The sequence below is a fragment of the Sus scrofa genome, chromosome 11, assembly GCF_000003025.6.
Source record: "Sus scrofa isolate TJ Tabasco breed Duroc chromosome 11, Sscrofa11.1, whole genome shotgun sequence".
In the NCBI taxonomy this organism is placed as follows: Eukaryota; Metazoa; Chordata; class Mammalia; order Artiodactyla; family Suidae; genus Sus; species Sus scrofa.
In genome coordinates this window covers 25,758,549-25,774,634 of record NC_010453.5, presented here as the reverse complement: position 1 = coordinate 25,774,634, position 16,086 = coordinate 25,758,549, and the positions used below count along the sequence as shown (strand labels likewise).

At 45.2% G+C, this 16,086-nt stretch overlaps 2 protein-coding genes and 1 non-coding gene across 7 annotated transcripts in view; 1 reads left to right on the top strand and 2 right to left on the bottom strand.

The window, feature by feature from the left end:
• ELF1 (E74 like ETS transcription factor 1) overlaps positions 1–2,545 on the bottom strand; it is a 124,524-nt gene extending 121,979 nt beyond the window's left edge. Inside the window, exon 1 of one of the 2 annotated variants that reach the window (XM_021065635.1) lies at positions 2,027–2,545. The gene's annotated coding sequence lies outside the window, so the exon portion shown is untranslated. The remainder of the gene's footprint in view (positions 1–2,026) is intronic. The other variant, XM_021065638.1, reaches the window with a different exon arrangement.
• TRNAE-UUC lies at positions 1,925–1,996 on the bottom strand. Its single transcript has one exon. It is a non-coding gene; the product is annotated as a tRNA-Glu (tRNA).
• The window catches only part of WBP4 (WW domain binding protein 4), a 37,347-nt gene continuing 23,340 nt past the window's right edge, over positions 2,080–16,086 (top strand). The window contains exons 1-7 of one of the 4 annotated variants that reach the window (XM_021065642.1): positions 2,080–2,312; positions 3,808–3,880; positions 5,704–5,766; positions 5,853–5,976; positions 13,190–13,357; positions 15,169–15,215; positions 15,967–16,042. In XM_021065642.1, coding sequence (XP_020921301.1) covers positions 5,916–5,976; positions 13,190–13,357; positions 15,169–15,215; positions 15,967–16,042 — 352 coding nt within the window. In that variant the 5' untranslated portion in view covers positions 2,080–2,312; positions 3,808–3,880; positions 5,704–5,766; positions 5,853–5,915. Of the gene's footprint in view, positions 2,313–2,395; positions 2,525–2,648; positions 2,831–2,991; positions 3,256–3,807; positions 3,881–5,703; positions 5,767–5,852; positions 5,977–13,189; positions 13,358–15,168; positions 15,216–15,966; positions 16,043–16,086 lie in introns of those variants that run through there. The other 3 variants (XM_021065641.1, XM_021065640.1, XM_021065643.1) reach the window with 3 other exon arrangements.

Sequence of the window (16,086 nt, the reverse complement as noted above, 5' to 3'; positions counted from 1 at the left end):
CCATTACAAGATGCAAGGTCAAGATTGAAGCTCCCTCTGGAGCCTAAGCAGAGGGGTCTTTTCTTCCTTCCAAATCTGGGCCTAAGGCTTCAGTGAAGGGTTTCTGAACAAGGACACCATCCCCCTCTAGCTACATGCAACGTTTCCACTTTTATTACTACTACAAAAATTGCTCACCAATTCTTGCAACTCTTAAGTTTGAGAGTGATATGTATTATCAAGAATGTACAGCTCTAAAAAAGAAAGAAAGAAAGAAAGAAAGAAAGAAAGAAAGAAAGAAAGAAAGAAAGAAAGAAAGAAAGAAATTATGGCTCCAAACCCAGAGCACAGAGAAAGTGAAAGATCTACACAAGGTCATAAAGCTAATCATTGCAGGGTCCAAAATATAATGCCGATTCATTATTCTACCCACAACTTCCTAACATGAAGAACGTGAACATCGGATGACTTTCAAAAGTCTCTGATGGTGCTCGGTGCAGACTGGAGGTTCAAATATTTGAATTCATGACGATGATCTAAAACAGTTTTCATCAGAAAGTTTACTTCGAATGATGAAGGATAAGTAATTAATCCTTCATCATGCAGATCACATTCACAGATTATTTCAAAACTCACGGTGCAGTTAAAACTTTGGGAAAGCACATTGAAACCTTGTGCTCTTCAAAACAGCCCTGACCAGAAACCCATCCACAAGCCGCACTTTTTCCTTCTTCATTTGCTCCCAGAGACCCAAGAGACTAAACATTAGGGCTCACCCCATTTTTCTAATGTCAGCCCGCATTTAAGATAACGCTTTTGTCTCATGTACAGCTCACATGCTGCTGACACAGCTGCCCCTTCTTTGTAATAAACACAGGGCTTCTATATTTAAAAATACAGTGAAACTTTGTTGTAACATCCCCTCCCGTCTCCAGCCAATTTTCTCTTCCAAGCCCCACCTCCAACCCCAGGATTCTCTATCGGCGGCACTCAAAACGTTAGACCTTTGTGCAAAGACAAGTTTCTTTAAAGACAACTCATCCTAGTGGTATTTCTCTTTTCCACTGTGTGTGTGTGTGTGTGTGTGTGTGTGTGTGTGTGTGTGTTGGGATTGGGGGGATGGGGGCGGAGAATGGGACAGATGCCCTGCCCCAGAGGCCTTCCGAAGCCAAGGCACTCAAGTCTGTGGCTCTGGAGTCTGGGGTAGTTTTGTGAACCACGGCCAGCGACCCGACGTCCAGTTGGGAGGACCTCGCAGGCCGGCCTCGGGGCGGGGCTCCGGCGCCGCGGGAGCCCCGGGTGGACACGCGGCCGATGGGGCGGCCGCGGGCAGCGGCGCGGTGGCGAAATTGGTGCCCGCGGGCATCGGAGATCCCCCGCCCGCCCTCGGCTCCCCCCAGCCCTGCCCGGGGGCTGCCTTGGGGCGGGGGTGTTTCTAGTAAACACCCGGCCAAGATAAGGAGGACTTGCGAGCCAGGCGAGGGCTCCCGGAGGCCGAAGGCTGGGGACAAACACTCCCCGCGTCGCTTGGGACCGTCAGAAGGGGGCGGCCGAGGAGGAGGGTGTGGGCCCGAGGTGGGGCGCTGGGGGCAGATAAGGCGAGGCCGGAGTTAATCATCACCTCCCGAGCGTTTGGAAAGGGACGGCCCGGGGACTGGAGGAGCTGGAGGGCGGCCCGGGGAAAGTGAAACTCCTTCCTCGCGGCTCAGCCCCGCCAGGCTCCAGCGGGAGCACCGGGACCCTGAGCGTGGTCGCTCCGCCAGCCCGGCCGGCGCAGCACTCGTGGCTCCCAAAGCCGCAGCCCAGATCACGGCGTCTCTAACAAGTACACTAAAGCGAGTTTTCCACCGTATCACCCACCAAAAGAAGGGAGAAAAAGAGCCAGAGCCATTGGAAATAAAATAAAAGTTACCCCCAGGGCCCATTTCTAAAAGTGGTTGCAACGTTCCCATACCGGGAGTCGAACCCGGGCCGCCTGGGTGAAAACCAGGAATCCTAACCGCTAGACCATATGGGAAGTGCTGCTGAGAGCACGGCGGTGACTCACCTGACAAGCGCAAACGCTGCCTCTGTTCCGTCTCTACCTCCCGCCACCATCCGAGCCGCCGCCGCCGCCGCTGTTGCTTGCTGCCCACGCGCTCGCGAGCCAGGGAACGCGCCCGTCCCGAGCGCGCGGGCGTCCCGGGGGCGGGGCGGGGTCGCTCCGCCGCCTCGGGAAAGTTTTGAGGCCAAGCTCCACGAGTCGCGGTCCTGAAACCAACTGTTTCACCTCTCTTTTTTGAACTCCGCCAACAGCCCCCAGCCTACAGGTCCGGGCTGCTCCGCTGGTCAAAGTGCGTGCGGACTAGTTGGCAAAGTTGAGGGCGGCGACGTCTCTGGGAACAGCTGTTTGCGTTCGGGGCGGAGGCGGCGCGCGAGCTCCTGGGCCACGGGCCAGCGAGCCTAGAAGAAGGGTGGAGGTTCTGGATCCCAGGGGGAGAGAGAGAGAAAAAAAGGAGAGATGACGCGGGGACGTGAGGCTCGAGCTTCCCGGCCTTCAGCTCAGGTCCCGTCGCGCTTTCGCCCCTTCTCGGTGACCTCAACCCCTTTATAGCGACCCCACCTCTCCGGAGCCGGGAGTACCGCCCCTGGAGGAGGAGGGGAAGGGGAGGAGATTTCAAACGCGGATTGAGTCGTCTGGGCACCCGTAGTTGGGAACCGGGGAGCACTGGTCCGGAGGAAGGAGGGAGGCGTCCGGGGCTCGGAGGCTCCGGTGGGCCTCGCGGTGATCCGGGCTCGGACTCTCCCTGTGTGGGGCACGCGAGCCTTAATCGGACCCGGGGGCGACCCGCGGAGCGGCTGGTCCAGTCATGTGAGTCAGGTCTCAGGCTCTAAACAAGGAGGTCTTGTTTCTCCGGGAGGCCCTTTCCCCGCCGGGTCTCTTCCTCCGCCACCACCCCCTCTCCCCCCGCCCGCGGCCGGGGGCGTGACGGACGCTCTCTTAACTCGCTCGGGACCGGCGGCCGACTGGCGGGGCCGGTTCTCCGTGCGGCGTAGGGATGCTACCCCGCGGAGCGCCCTGGGGGCCTGGAGTACGGACCCCTGGAGGGAGGCTGGCGGCCTCTGGAGGTTGGACGGCCGCCGGGATGCTACGGAGCGCTCCCTCCACCTAGCGGGTCGGAAGCCGCGAGCATCCTTTTCGTTTCTCTCGAGCTGGAACCCCGGGGTATTGTGAAAGTATAGGGCTGGACCGCGGCCACCGCTGCCTCCTCCCATCACTAGAAGCGGGCAGCCCTGGTGAGCTTCTAACTTTTTTTAGTTTTTGGTTTTACCGGCTGAGAGATCCTTTGGCTTTTCCAACTCTCTTTTTCTTCCCCTGAGGCTCAAATTGTATTAACTGATGGTCTTAGAGGGATCACAGTCACGCATTGGAGGCGTCTTCTGCTTTGTTCTTTGGGTGGAAATAACGTGATTTAAAGCAAACTTTACGAGTTTCTTCATGCCTCCATTGCCGTAACCTCCAAAAATTCCAGAAAGGAGTCGAAGGGATAAGTAATCTTCTCCAAGATGATCTTTATTTCTTCACGCGGATGACAGTAAAAAATGAGAAATTTTGTTTAAGCTGTTTCGTTTAGGAGACTTTTAAAGCCGATGCAGACTTTTTCTACTCCACTGGCAATAGAATTATAGTTGATTGCTTTCAATCAGCTAAATAATGAAGCAGGGTGCTGTGTGTAACAAGACAAGATTCAGTAGCAGTGCCTTATATTTCGGCCTCTTTAAGATGTAAGTCATGTAAAAATCTTTTTAAATTCTAAATGAACTTAAACTTATTTTTCTCTTTTCCAGGGCAGACTACTGGAAGTCACAACCAAAGAAATTCTGTGATTACTGCAAGTGCTGGATAGCAGACAATAGGCCTGTATGATAATTCCTCTATTCCTCTATTATTAGAGATTCTAATAATAATAAAGTCTTTCTTTCTGACTTAAACTCAGAGCTTACAAAACACTTTCATATACATTGCTCTTGACTTTTCAAAACATGAGCAATTTCTATTGTCTTTTCATTCTTAGTAGGGAAGCTGTGAGCCTTCTTTTTCATCAGCCCAAATTTGATTATATACTAAGCCAAATTATTTCTCTGTGGCCCTTCAGTCACATTCAGGAACTGGACAATGAGTGGGTAATCGCATTCATGTGTATGCAACACCTACATTTATAATGGTGCTGTTTGTAATATTGTCGTATACAAAGAAAAATAAAAGCAGAGAGTCCTTAATGAGTAAAAAGAAACATTATCTTAGCTAGTCTTGTATTTTTCTTGCTCTAGAGATAGCTAAATGTATTTGATACAGAACAAATATAAATGGATGCTTATTTTGAAAGAACATCAATAACTTTGTCATGGAATATGAAAATAGCAACCTTTAAGCAATTATTACTGTATCTCTTAATATCTACTGTATCTCTCATTCAATTTTTAAGACATAAAACGAGGAGTTCCCATTGTGGCTCAGCAGTAATGAACCCAACTAATATCCATGAGGATTCAGGTTCAATCTGTGGCCTTGCTCAGTGAATTAAAGGATCCAACCTTGCCTGTGAGCTGTGGTGTAGATCACAGACAAGGCTTGGATCCTACGTTGCTGTGGCTGTGGCATAGGTTGGCAGCTGCAGCTCCGATTTGACCCCTAGCCTGGGAACCTCTGTATACTGCACATGTGGCCCTAAAAAGCCAAAAAAAGAAAAAAGACATAAAAAGTACCATTGATTTCTTCTGTCCATCTCATGCTTGTCATTGTACTATATACGTAGCTCATAAATGATAGAGTATTTTGGCCATGCCTAGGGCATGCTGAAGTTCCCAGGCCAGGGATTGAACTGGCGCCTCCGCTGTAACCCTAGCCATAGCAGTGACCTGGATCTTTAATTCACTAGGCCACCAGGGATGTTTTAAATGTTATATGTATTCTTTTTTTTTCTTATTATGGCACATTAGCATATGGAAGTTCCCCAACCAGAGGTTGAATTGGAGCTGCATCTGTGAACTATACCTTAGTTTGTGGCAATGCTAGATCCTTAACCCACTGAGCCAGGCCAGGGCTGGAACTGCCATCCTCACAGAGTCATTGGGTGCTTAACCCACTGAGCCACACAATAGGAACTTCTAAATGTTTTATATATTTATATCCTATTACTTGGTAGAGATGGATGCAAAAAAGAATAGGGGGCCTTATCTTTAACTTTTTTTTTTCTTTTGTCTTTTTAGGGCCGTCCATGGCATATGAAAGTTCCCAGGCGAGGGGTCAAATTGGAGCTGTAGTTGCTGGCCTACGCCAGAGCCACAGTGATGCCACATCTTAGCCACGTCTGCGACCTATACCACAGCTCACAGCAACACTGGATCCTTAACCCACTGAGCGAGGCCAGGGATCGAACCCACAACCTCATGGTTCCTAGTCGGATTCCTTAACCACTGAGCCAGGACAGGAACTCCTGTCATGGTTTATTTTAAGCACCAAAGGAAACCTTGTCAGAAGGCATAATAATGAATAATATGGTTCTGCTCCCTAGTATCATTTGATGAAAGGGGCCAATGTGCATTAAAATTATTTTCATCTTTTCTGCCAGTTGTCGTAGTTTGCATTTTGTTATGTTCCATTTCTACATTTACTGTTGCTTTGCTGTAAACATTATAATGTGTAGTTTTCCTTTGAAATTTCTCTCTTTTTTCATTTTCAAGAGTGTCGAATTTCACGAAAGAGGAAAGAATCATAAGGAAAATGTGGCAAAAAGAATCAGCGAGGTAATCTAGTTTCTTTCTTTCTTCGCCAGTTTTTCTCTGCGAATATAACCCCTCTATCTAGCTTTCACTTTTATATATCTTAACAGATTAAACAGAAAAGCCTGGATAAGGCAAAGGAAGAAGAAAAGGCATCAAAGGAGTTTGCTGCAATGGAGGCCGCTGCCCTGAAAGCATACCAAGAGGATTTGAAAAGGCTTGGCTTAGAGTCAGGTAAAAAAGCAGCCAGCATGTTTTAAAAGTAACATCAGAGGTCATGCTAAGTCACCTGTTATTGTTCCCATAAAGAAGTTATACACTCGGGTATACTCTCAGGGCTTTTCGTGTGCATCACAGCCCTATTTAGACTGTGGAACTTTGCTCGTGCACTTTTTTTTTTTTTTTTTAGTGCCTCAGGTGTGGCATATGAGAGTTCCCAGGCTAGGGGTCTCATCAGAGCTGCAGCTGCCAGCATACACCACAGCCACAGCAACGCGGGATCCGACGCCGCATCTGTGACCTACACCACAGCTCATGGCAACCCCAGATCCTTAACCCACTGAGTGAAGCCAGGGATCGAACCTTCATCCTCATGCATACTAGTCAGGTTTGTAACCCTCAGAGCCATATTGGGAACTCCTGCGCCTGCACTTTTATTTTGCTTTTAAATCTTCATGTTTCAATACCTCCATTCATAACAGAAGTACTACCCTGGTGATTGCCTCGTCCTCCATCTCTCTTAGGTCAGTGGTTCATTGCAGAGACACTTGAGTTTTTTAGGTATTCTAATTTATTTTCATAAATGAATCTATTCATTTAAAAATGTCAAAGTGGTCAGGTGGTCAAAACTATGCATCATGTGTATTTATAGAGTGAATTAGCCTTTTATGGACAAATTTAACTGACGTATACTAGTAGAGGGTAGACTTTTTTTTTACTTTTTAATTTTTTATTGAATATATTGGACATGTAACACTGTGTAATTTTCAAGTGTACATTGTGTTACTTTGGTACATTTATTGAAATATGATTGCCCTTGTAATGTAATATTTATACCACATAATTATAGTACCATATCATTGTCTACAGTTATTACACTATGCATTAGATTTCTGGCTTATCTCCTACTCATTACAAGTTTGTACCTTTAAACACATCAGTCTTATCCTTCTATCCCTTAACCCCCGTTAAGTACCATTTTGCTCTGTTTTTCGCAAGTTTGACTTTTTTAGATGCCAGAGAAGTGATAGCGAGCAGTATCTTTCTGTGTTGGGCTTAATTTCACATAGCATTAATGTGCCCAAGGTTCGTCCATGTTGCCACAAATGGCATGATGCCCTCCTTTCTCACTGCTGAATTTTTTTACACACACAGGTGCATGCCCATGCACTCACCGCATCTTTTTCTTTTTTCTTTTTGGGGCTGCCCCTGCGGCATATGGAAGTTCCCAGGCTAGGAATCTAATCCGAGCTGCAGCTGCCGGCCCACACCCCAGCCTCAGCAATGCCAGATCGGAGCCTCATCCGTGACCTACACCAAAGCTTGGGGCAATGCGGGATCCTTAACCCACTGAGCAAGGCCACGGATCAAACCCCGCATCCTCATGGATCCTAGCCAGGTTCTTAACGCAAAAGGAACTCTGCCACATCTTTTTTATCCATTCATCTGTTGACAGGCATTTAGGCTGTTTTCTCCTTTTAGTTATGAATAACTTAGCTGTGAGTAAGGCTAGAATAAGCATCTATCTCCTAAGGATCCTGTTTCATTTCCTTTGCGTATATACCCAGAAGTAGAATTGGTGGGATGGTATGGTAGATGTATTTTTTTAAATTTTTTTGAAGAACCTCCGTATTTTTTTTCCACTGTGGCCGAACCAGTTTACATTCTCACTAGCAGTGTATGAAGGCTCTTGTTTTCACCACGTCCTGGCCAGCAAGAAGGTAGATAATTTGAGGGTGTGAAGATTACTCAGTTCCAGGTAAAAGGGTTTATTTAAGTGGAGCGTGTCTATCTTATCATGGAATTTAGGCTTTAAGTTGATAACTTCCTATTATAAGCATTTCTTCCATGATAAATCCACTGTCCTTAAATCACATCTCAGTTGCTGATCTTGCATAAAAGTTGGGATAGTCAACATGGAATGGTATCATTTACTTTCTAATAAATACTGTTTTCAGTTAACTTTAAGCAGGATAACAAGTAAATTAACTGACATTGCCCTCATCAAATATGAACAGTTGTGACCCGGAATTCCCATTGTGGCATAGCAGAAACGAATCTGACTAGGAACCACAAGGTTGTAGGTTCTATCCCTGGCCTTGCTAAGTGGGTTAAGGATCTGGCGTTGGTGAGCTGTGGTGTAGGTCGCAGCCGAGGCTTGGATTGGATTTGATATTGCTGTGGCTGTGGCGTAGGTCAGCAGCCGTAGCTCCCGTTGGACCGCTAGCCTGGGAACCTCCATATGCTGCAAGTGTGGCCCTAAAAAAAAAAAAAAAAAGAACATTTGTGACCAGACTTTAAAAAATATCCTGGATATTATTAGTTAGAAGTGGGTAGTGGTGATATTTCTATGAGGATAAAACTTTATGTTTGTTTTAAGGGGCAAAGGATGTAGGCATTCCTGCAGAATTAAAGATATAGTTGAAATTCATCTCATCAATTATGTAGATTGGGAGATTTCATTATTCTGCCTTACAAGCAAATAAATCTTAGTATTTTATATTTAATTGGATTATCTTATGAAATGTTTTTCATAAACTTATTTTTATTTTTTTATTTTTAATTTTTTTAGGCTTATCTTCTTTTATTGTACTTCACTTTCTGCATTATGTACATATTAAGGTTTATAAATCAAAGGTTATTGAAAAGGAAAGAAATAAGCATGTATCCTGTCTTTCCTAACTATATTTCATGGTAACCAAAGAGCCTACTTTGATAAGGGAAAGTTTTGTTTTTTTTCCCCTCCAGAGTTCCATCTTATAAACATAGAAAGGATGGTAGATATTTTGTATTTAAAATATCTTTGGGGCAACAACCAGAAAGTCATCCCAATACCCCAAACTAGTGTTCAGCTTAGGTCCCGTGAGACTCACCCTAGGAAGGTGACGGCCCCCAGCCTGGTTTAGATGAGTCCACTGACCATGCACTTGGATGTTTTGATGGTGTCTGCTTGCAATGAGTTTCCAGGCCCTCACGTTCTTTCTCTGAATTTATCTTACCTGTAACAAAAGAGTATGCGGATGGAGAACAGTTTTGGGGCTGCTGATATATAATTAGATAAACTTATTTTTAAATAGGATATATATTCCCTCAAAAGTACAACAGTGTAGAAGTTCCCTTGTAGTGCAGTAGGTTAGGGATCCAGCATTGTCACTGCAGCACTCGGGTGACTGCTATGCCTCGGGTTCAGTCCCTGGCCCGGGAACTTCCACATGCTGCAGGCACGGTGAAAATTTTTTAAATAGTACTACAATGTAGTTAAAGGAAAGAGTTTTTCCTTTTTTTTTTTTTTTTTTTTTTCCTCTAGGGCTGCACCTGTGGCATATGGAGGTTCCCAGGCTAGAGGTCTAATCAGAGCTGTAGCCGCTGGCCAACACCACAGCCACAGCAACTCTGGATCTGAGCCACATCTTCGACCTACACCACAGCTCATAGCAATGCCGGATCCTTAACCCCCTGAGCGAGGCCAGGGATCGAACCTGTGTTCTCATGGATGCCAGTCAGATTCCTTTCCACTGAGCCACGACGGGAACTCCCCAAGTTTTTATTTTTATTTATTTATTTATTTTAGGGCCACACCTGAGGCATGTGGAAATTCCCAGGCTAGGGGTCCAGTCAGAGCAACAGCTGCTGGCCTGTGCCACAGCCACAGCAACTTGGGATCCGAGCCAAGTCTGTGACCTACCCACAGCTCATGGCAACGCCAGGTCCGTAACCCACTGATTAAGCCCAGGGATTGAACCTGCATCCTCATGGCTCCTAGTCAGGTTCATTAACCCCTGAGCCACGAAGGGAACTCCAAAGAAAAGAGTTTTTAAAACTAGCTGCTTTTAAGATTTCTCCAGACATATTTAGAATTTTTAAAATTTATCTTATATACATTTATGCTGTGGTCTCTTTGGAGGTTGTTTTATTTTTTCTCTCAAAGATACATCAAATACAGCTTTTAATTAATTACAGATGCACATCATTTTAAGTGGCTACAGACTGGTTAAAGACAGAAGCTTTGGAGTCCACCAGAATTGCCTCTTGCTAGTAATTTGACGTTCAATTTTTACTAAAATTAAGCAACATAAAAAAATTAAAAAATTAAGTAACGTAATGATATGAATTGCTTATTATAGTGACCACTTGTGACAAGTGTTCGGTAAAGGGTATAAAATACTATCATAGAATGTGATTAAAATGCCATAACTTCCAGATTAACATTTCAGTTTCTTAGAGTTTCACTGTTAGAAAGAATGCTTCTAACAGTGAGAACCCTTATGCAAGCATGTTTTTACCTTTATCTCTGTAGGTTCAATTTCTAGAAGTGAGATGGCAGCTTTGAAGTATAAATTATGGAGTTCCTGTCATAGCTCAGTGGTTAACGAATCCAACTAGAAACCATGAGGTTGTGGCTTTGATCCCTGGCCTCGCTCAGTTGGTTAAGGATCCAGCATTGCTGTGAGCTGTGGTGTAGTTCACAGACGTGGCTCGGATCCCACGTGGCTGTGGTGTAGGCCGGCAGCTGTAGCTCCGATTCAACCCCTGGCCTGGGAACCTCCATGTGCCGCTAGCTCGGTCTAAAAAAGGACAAAAGACTAAATAAATAAAGTGTAAATTATTTTGTATGTTAATAGCTAAAACCAAGCTGTCTCCAGAAATGTTGGGCTGATTTATCCTTTTTCTAGAAGTACAATTAATTTATTAACTGATTTGGGGACTCACTAGCCATTCCCTTGGAAAAAAAGCAAAGCCATAAAAACGACCCATTTATTTACATCCGTGTAAATACCTGATGGATCAGACTGACTATTGGATTTGGTCATTCTTTTCAGTATTATTGATCTAACACACAAAAAAACAAAAATGTATTTGCATTTCTTTGAGTTTTAGTGAAGGTAGGTGTTATTTCTCTGGATGACCCTTGTACTTCTTGCCAGTCTTCTGTTTGCCTGTTGGATGGTCAGGGATCTTTGTTAGGAACACTACCCCTCTGTCTGAGTTGTTAAGTATTTATCATTTATTTGTCTGTCTTTTTTGTTGTTGTTAATCTTTTTTAGGCCACACCCACAGCATGTGGACATTCCCAGGCTAGGGGTCAATTTGGAGCTGCAGCCACGGGTCTACACCACAGCCACAGCCACTCAGGACCCAAGCCACGTTTGCGACCCACACCACAGCTGACGGCAACCCCAGATCCTTAACCCACTGACCGAGGCCAGGGATTGAACCTGCGTCCTCATGGATGCTAGCCAGATTCATTTCTGCTGAGCCACGACTGGGAACTCCTGTCTTTCTTTCTTTCTTTTCTTTTTTCTTTTCTTTTTTTTTTGTATTTTGTTTATTTGGCCACACCCATGGCATGTGGAATTTCCCAGGCCAGGGATGAAACCTGCACCACAGCAGTGATCCAAGCTTCTGCAGTGACAATGCCAGATCCTTAACTCACTGTGCCACAGGGGAATTCCACTCTTCCTTTTTTTTTTTTTTAAGTGTTTTCTTTTTTCTTTTTCTTTTTTTTTTTTGTCTTTCTGCTATTTCTTTGGGCCGCTCCCTCGGCATATGGAGGTTCCCAAGTTAGGGGTCGAATTGGAGCTGTAGCCACCGGCCTACACCAGAGCCACAGCAGCGCTGGATCCGAGCCACGTCTGCAACCTACACCACAGCTCACGGCAACGCCGGATCGTCAACCCACTGAGCAAGGGCAGGGACCGAACCCGCAACCTCATGGTTCCTAGTCGGATTCGTTAACCACTGAGCCATGACGGGAACTCCCCCTGTCTTTCTTGATAAATATTTTTTTGTTTTTATTTTCACTATACCAAATATTAAAATTCTTTTTTCTTTTTTGGCTCCCTCGCAGCACTTGGAGTTCTCTGGCCAGGGATCGAATCTGAGCCAGAGCTTTGACCTATGCCACAGCTCCCGCAATGCCGTATCTTTAACCCACTGGGCCTGACCAGGAATCGAACCCTTGTTTCTGCATGTAATAGTAATATCTATCCCATTTTGCCACAGAGGGAACTCAGCAACTATGTCAATTTTTTTATATATTTTTTTGCTTTTTAGGGCTGTATGCATGGCATATAGAGGCTTCCAGGCTAGGGGTCGAATCAGAGCTGTAGCTGCCCACCTAAACCACAACCACAGCAACACCAGAACCGAGCTGCATCTGCAACCTACACCAAAGCTCACGGCAACACCGGATCCTTAACCCACTGAGCAAGGCCAGGGATCAAACCTGCGCCTTCATGGATGCTAGTCAGATTCATTTCCACTGAGCCATGACAGGAACTCCTCAACTTTTATGGCGTTAAATTTCATATTATTTTACTTTGTGTTTTTTCGGTAAATATCTTTTATCTGGAATTTATATTGGGATAAAAATATGGGAAAGACCAGAGAGTAGGGAATAGCTTCACATTTTTCCCAGTAGGTAACCAGTTAGTCCAACATTATTTATTAAATGATCCCTTTTTTCCTTTAATAAGAAACACTGGAAAGTGGCAGTTGGATCTCTTTCTCTACTGCTGTGTTTCAGCCATGTGTTTGTCTACTCCTGGATCAGTTTTATACTACTGGGGGTTTTTTTGGGGGCGGGGGGTCTTTTTTTTGGCCATATTGAGTTCCCAGGATCCCATCTGAGCTGCAGTTTCAACTCATGCTGCAGCTGCAGACAACACCTGCTCCTATAACCCACTGTGGCAGGCTGGGGAACAAACCTGCGTCCTAGGGCTGCCAGTCCCCTTATACCACAGTGGGAACTTCCTTGCTACTGCTTTTTTTCGTTTTGCTTTTTGCTTTTTAGGGCTGCACTGGCAGCATGTGGAAGTTTCCAGTCTATGGGTAGAACTGGAGCTACAGCTGCCAGCCTACACCACAGTCACAGCAATGTGGAATCCGAGCCATGTCTTGGACCTACACCACAGCTCACGGCAACGCCGGATCCTTAACCCACTGAGCAAGGCCAGGGATCGAACCTGCAACCTCATGGATGCTAGTCGGATTTGTTTCTCCTACACCACAATGGGGACTCCTGCTCCTGGTTTTTTAATCATAATTTGAGAATGTTTTAATGATTCACCTGGATATTCTTGTAGTCTTGCCTGTTTAGTTTTCCAGATAGGCTTTCCAGTCCCCAAAAGAATCATATAAAGCTTCGGATTGGAGGAACATTATTTGTGTTTTACACCAGAAAGAAAATTTATGTCAGCTACTTCACGCTGCCCTCATCTCTCTCTAGAAATTTCAGAGCCAAGTGTATCACCAGTCACCAGCACTACCCCACCCACCTCTGCATCAAATCAGCAGAAAGAGAAGAAGAAAAAGAAAAAAGACCCTTCCAAGGGCAGATGGGTAGAAGGCATAACTTCCGAGGGTTATCACTACTACTATGATCTTATCACAGGAGGTAAGTCATTTGGACATAAAGCTAGTAGAAAAAGATAACTGACAGCTTATTTTGTGAAGACTTCTAGTTCATATTGGGGCATTTAAACATTAAATGAAAGACTGTAACTTTACGTTCTTGCCACAATGGTAGAAAAAAATTATGTTTGCTTTAAAAAGGCACCCTTTTATATCCAATCTCCTGGGATAAACCAAAATGGAAGATAATGGAAGAAAAAGAATGTATGCCTGAGTCACTAGGGGCGGAATCAGAGCTGAGGCTGCTGGCCTCTGCCACAGCCACAGCAATACCAGATCCAGGCCTCGACTGCAACCTACACCACAGCTCACGGCAACACCAGATCCTTAACCCACTGAGCGAGGCCAGGGATTGAACCTGCGTCCTCATGGTTGCTAGTCACATTTGTTTCTGCTGAGCCATGACGGGAACTCCATCTTTTAGGAGTATGAGATCACAAGGAGAAAGAACAAGAAGTCGAAAGTGTGGGTGGTACATCCATTAAAGGAATGGGTAGAGACAAAGTTAAGAATGCTCGGGAAGGTGAGATCAGAGGTGAGATCAGAGTTAACCATGTAGAAAGCCTTGGGCTTCTAGTAGTATAATTTTTTTTTTTTTTTTTTTTTTTTTTTTTTTTGTCTTTTTGCCTTTTCTAGGGCTGCCCCCGCGGCATATGGCGGTTCCCAGGTCGAACTGGAGCTGTAGCTGCCAGCCTTCACCAGAGCCACAGCAACGCAGGATCCGAGCCGCGTCTGCAACCTACACCACAGCTCACGGCAATGCCGGATCCTTCACCCACTGAGCAAGGCCAGGGATCGAACCCGCAACCTCATGGTTCCTAGTCGGATTCGTTAACCACTGCGCCACAACAGGAAACTCCCTAGTATTGTACTTATTAAGATCTTTAGAATCACGGTCAGTTCTGGACTACAGAGAGGTAGTCATAATCTCTCCAAGCTTGCCCCGAGCCTGAAGTGCATGTTACAGTTAAAACTAAAGTGATTTGAGGTCTTTCTCAAATGCACATGTAAGTTATTGCATTTGTTTCTCCCTTCTGTTCCCTGTCATTTGCTTCCTCTGTTCCCCATCCTTTTGTATATACTCTTACTCTCAGCAATACCTGTTTTGATTTCTGCATACTTCATCTTCTTTTGCGTCATTATTCCATCTGTCACTTTCCCTTGCCCCAAGATAGCAAAAGGCCAGCTCATGCCTGCAAAAGTTATCAAGCCTGGGAGTTCCCATCGTGGCACAGTGGTTAACAAATCCCACTAGCAACCATGAGGTTGCAGGTTCGATCCCTGGCCTCGCTTGGCAGATTAAGGATCCGGTGTTGCCGTGAGCTGTGGTGTAGGTTGCAGACGCGGCTCGGATCCCGCGTTGCCTCGGCCGTGGCGTAGGCCGGTGGCTACAGCTCCAGTTAGACCCCTAGCCTGGGAACCTCCATATGCCACGGGAAGCAGCCCTAGAAAAAGCAAAAAGAAAAAAGTTATCAAGCCTGAATTCATGAAGTCTTTAAGAGAAGCCCTCCCTGGCTCTATAATTTTTGTGGATGTACCAGTCACCTCTTATCCTTCGTTCTGTCCTTCCTTTTTGGTTACATTCACCTCTATTCACCTGGATCCTTCTGCACACTACTACTGGGATGTATGTTGTTTCTTTTACTTTTTTAGTTATCTTTTAGACTATGAAGATGAAGCGTTACGTGCATGTTGAATATCTTGTAAATATTTGCCAGATTAAAATTGGGGGGAAAGTTTTGTTGGTTCTTTTAAGCAAAACTATTTTACAAATGCAATATATTTTGCTTTAAGCATCTCAGTGGGAGAAACCTGAAGGATTTCAAGGAAACTTAAAAAAGGTAATTAAAGCACAGTAATAGTATCTTTTCTTTATTCTTGAAGTGACTGGCTTCTCAGATTTTACTTTCAAATGAGCCCCCCCAGGCCCCCTTCTCTCTTTGTTCCTTTCTTCCTATAATCCTTTTGTCAGAAGGCTGTGTAGAGGTAAAAAGTGGTGTCTACCCCCAAACTCCAGGCAGGGCAAATACTATTCCTTGATGAGTCATCAGTTGCCATTCGGTCAGTTCCTGACCAACTGCCAAAGAATCATTCCTGGCTTTTCAGGAGTGAGACAGCCCCTCCCTGAAAGGTGGCTCATGATTATCTTAAACCAAGCTTCCTGGCTGTGATCAGTACCACCCCTAGTTCCCAGGTGTCAGGAGGAAAGGAGAGGTTGGCTGGCTCTGCCTCAGATATCTTATTTATTATGCTTTATTTATTTATTTAATTTTTTTTTTAGGGCCACACTCACGACATATGGAGGTTCCCAGGCTAGGGGTCTAATTGGAGCTACAACTGCGGCCTACACCACAGCCACAGCCACACAGGTTCTGAGCCATGTCTGTGACCTACATCATAGCTCACAGCAATGCTGGATCCTTAACCCACTGAGTGAGGCCAGGAATCGAACCTGCAACCTCATAGTTCCTAGTCAGATTTGTTTCCGCTGCACCACGACGGGAACTCCTTTTTTTTTTTTTTTTTTTTGGCTCTTTATTATATCGCCACATCTTTATCTTCAGCTTATACTGATTTCTTCCCTCCCATTAGACGGCAGTGAAGGCTGTTTGGGTAGAAGGTTTAAGTGAAGATGGCTATACCTATTATTATAACACAGAAACAGGAGGTAAGTGTTACCTTTGATATTCTTTTAGACTGTCAAAAATTGTA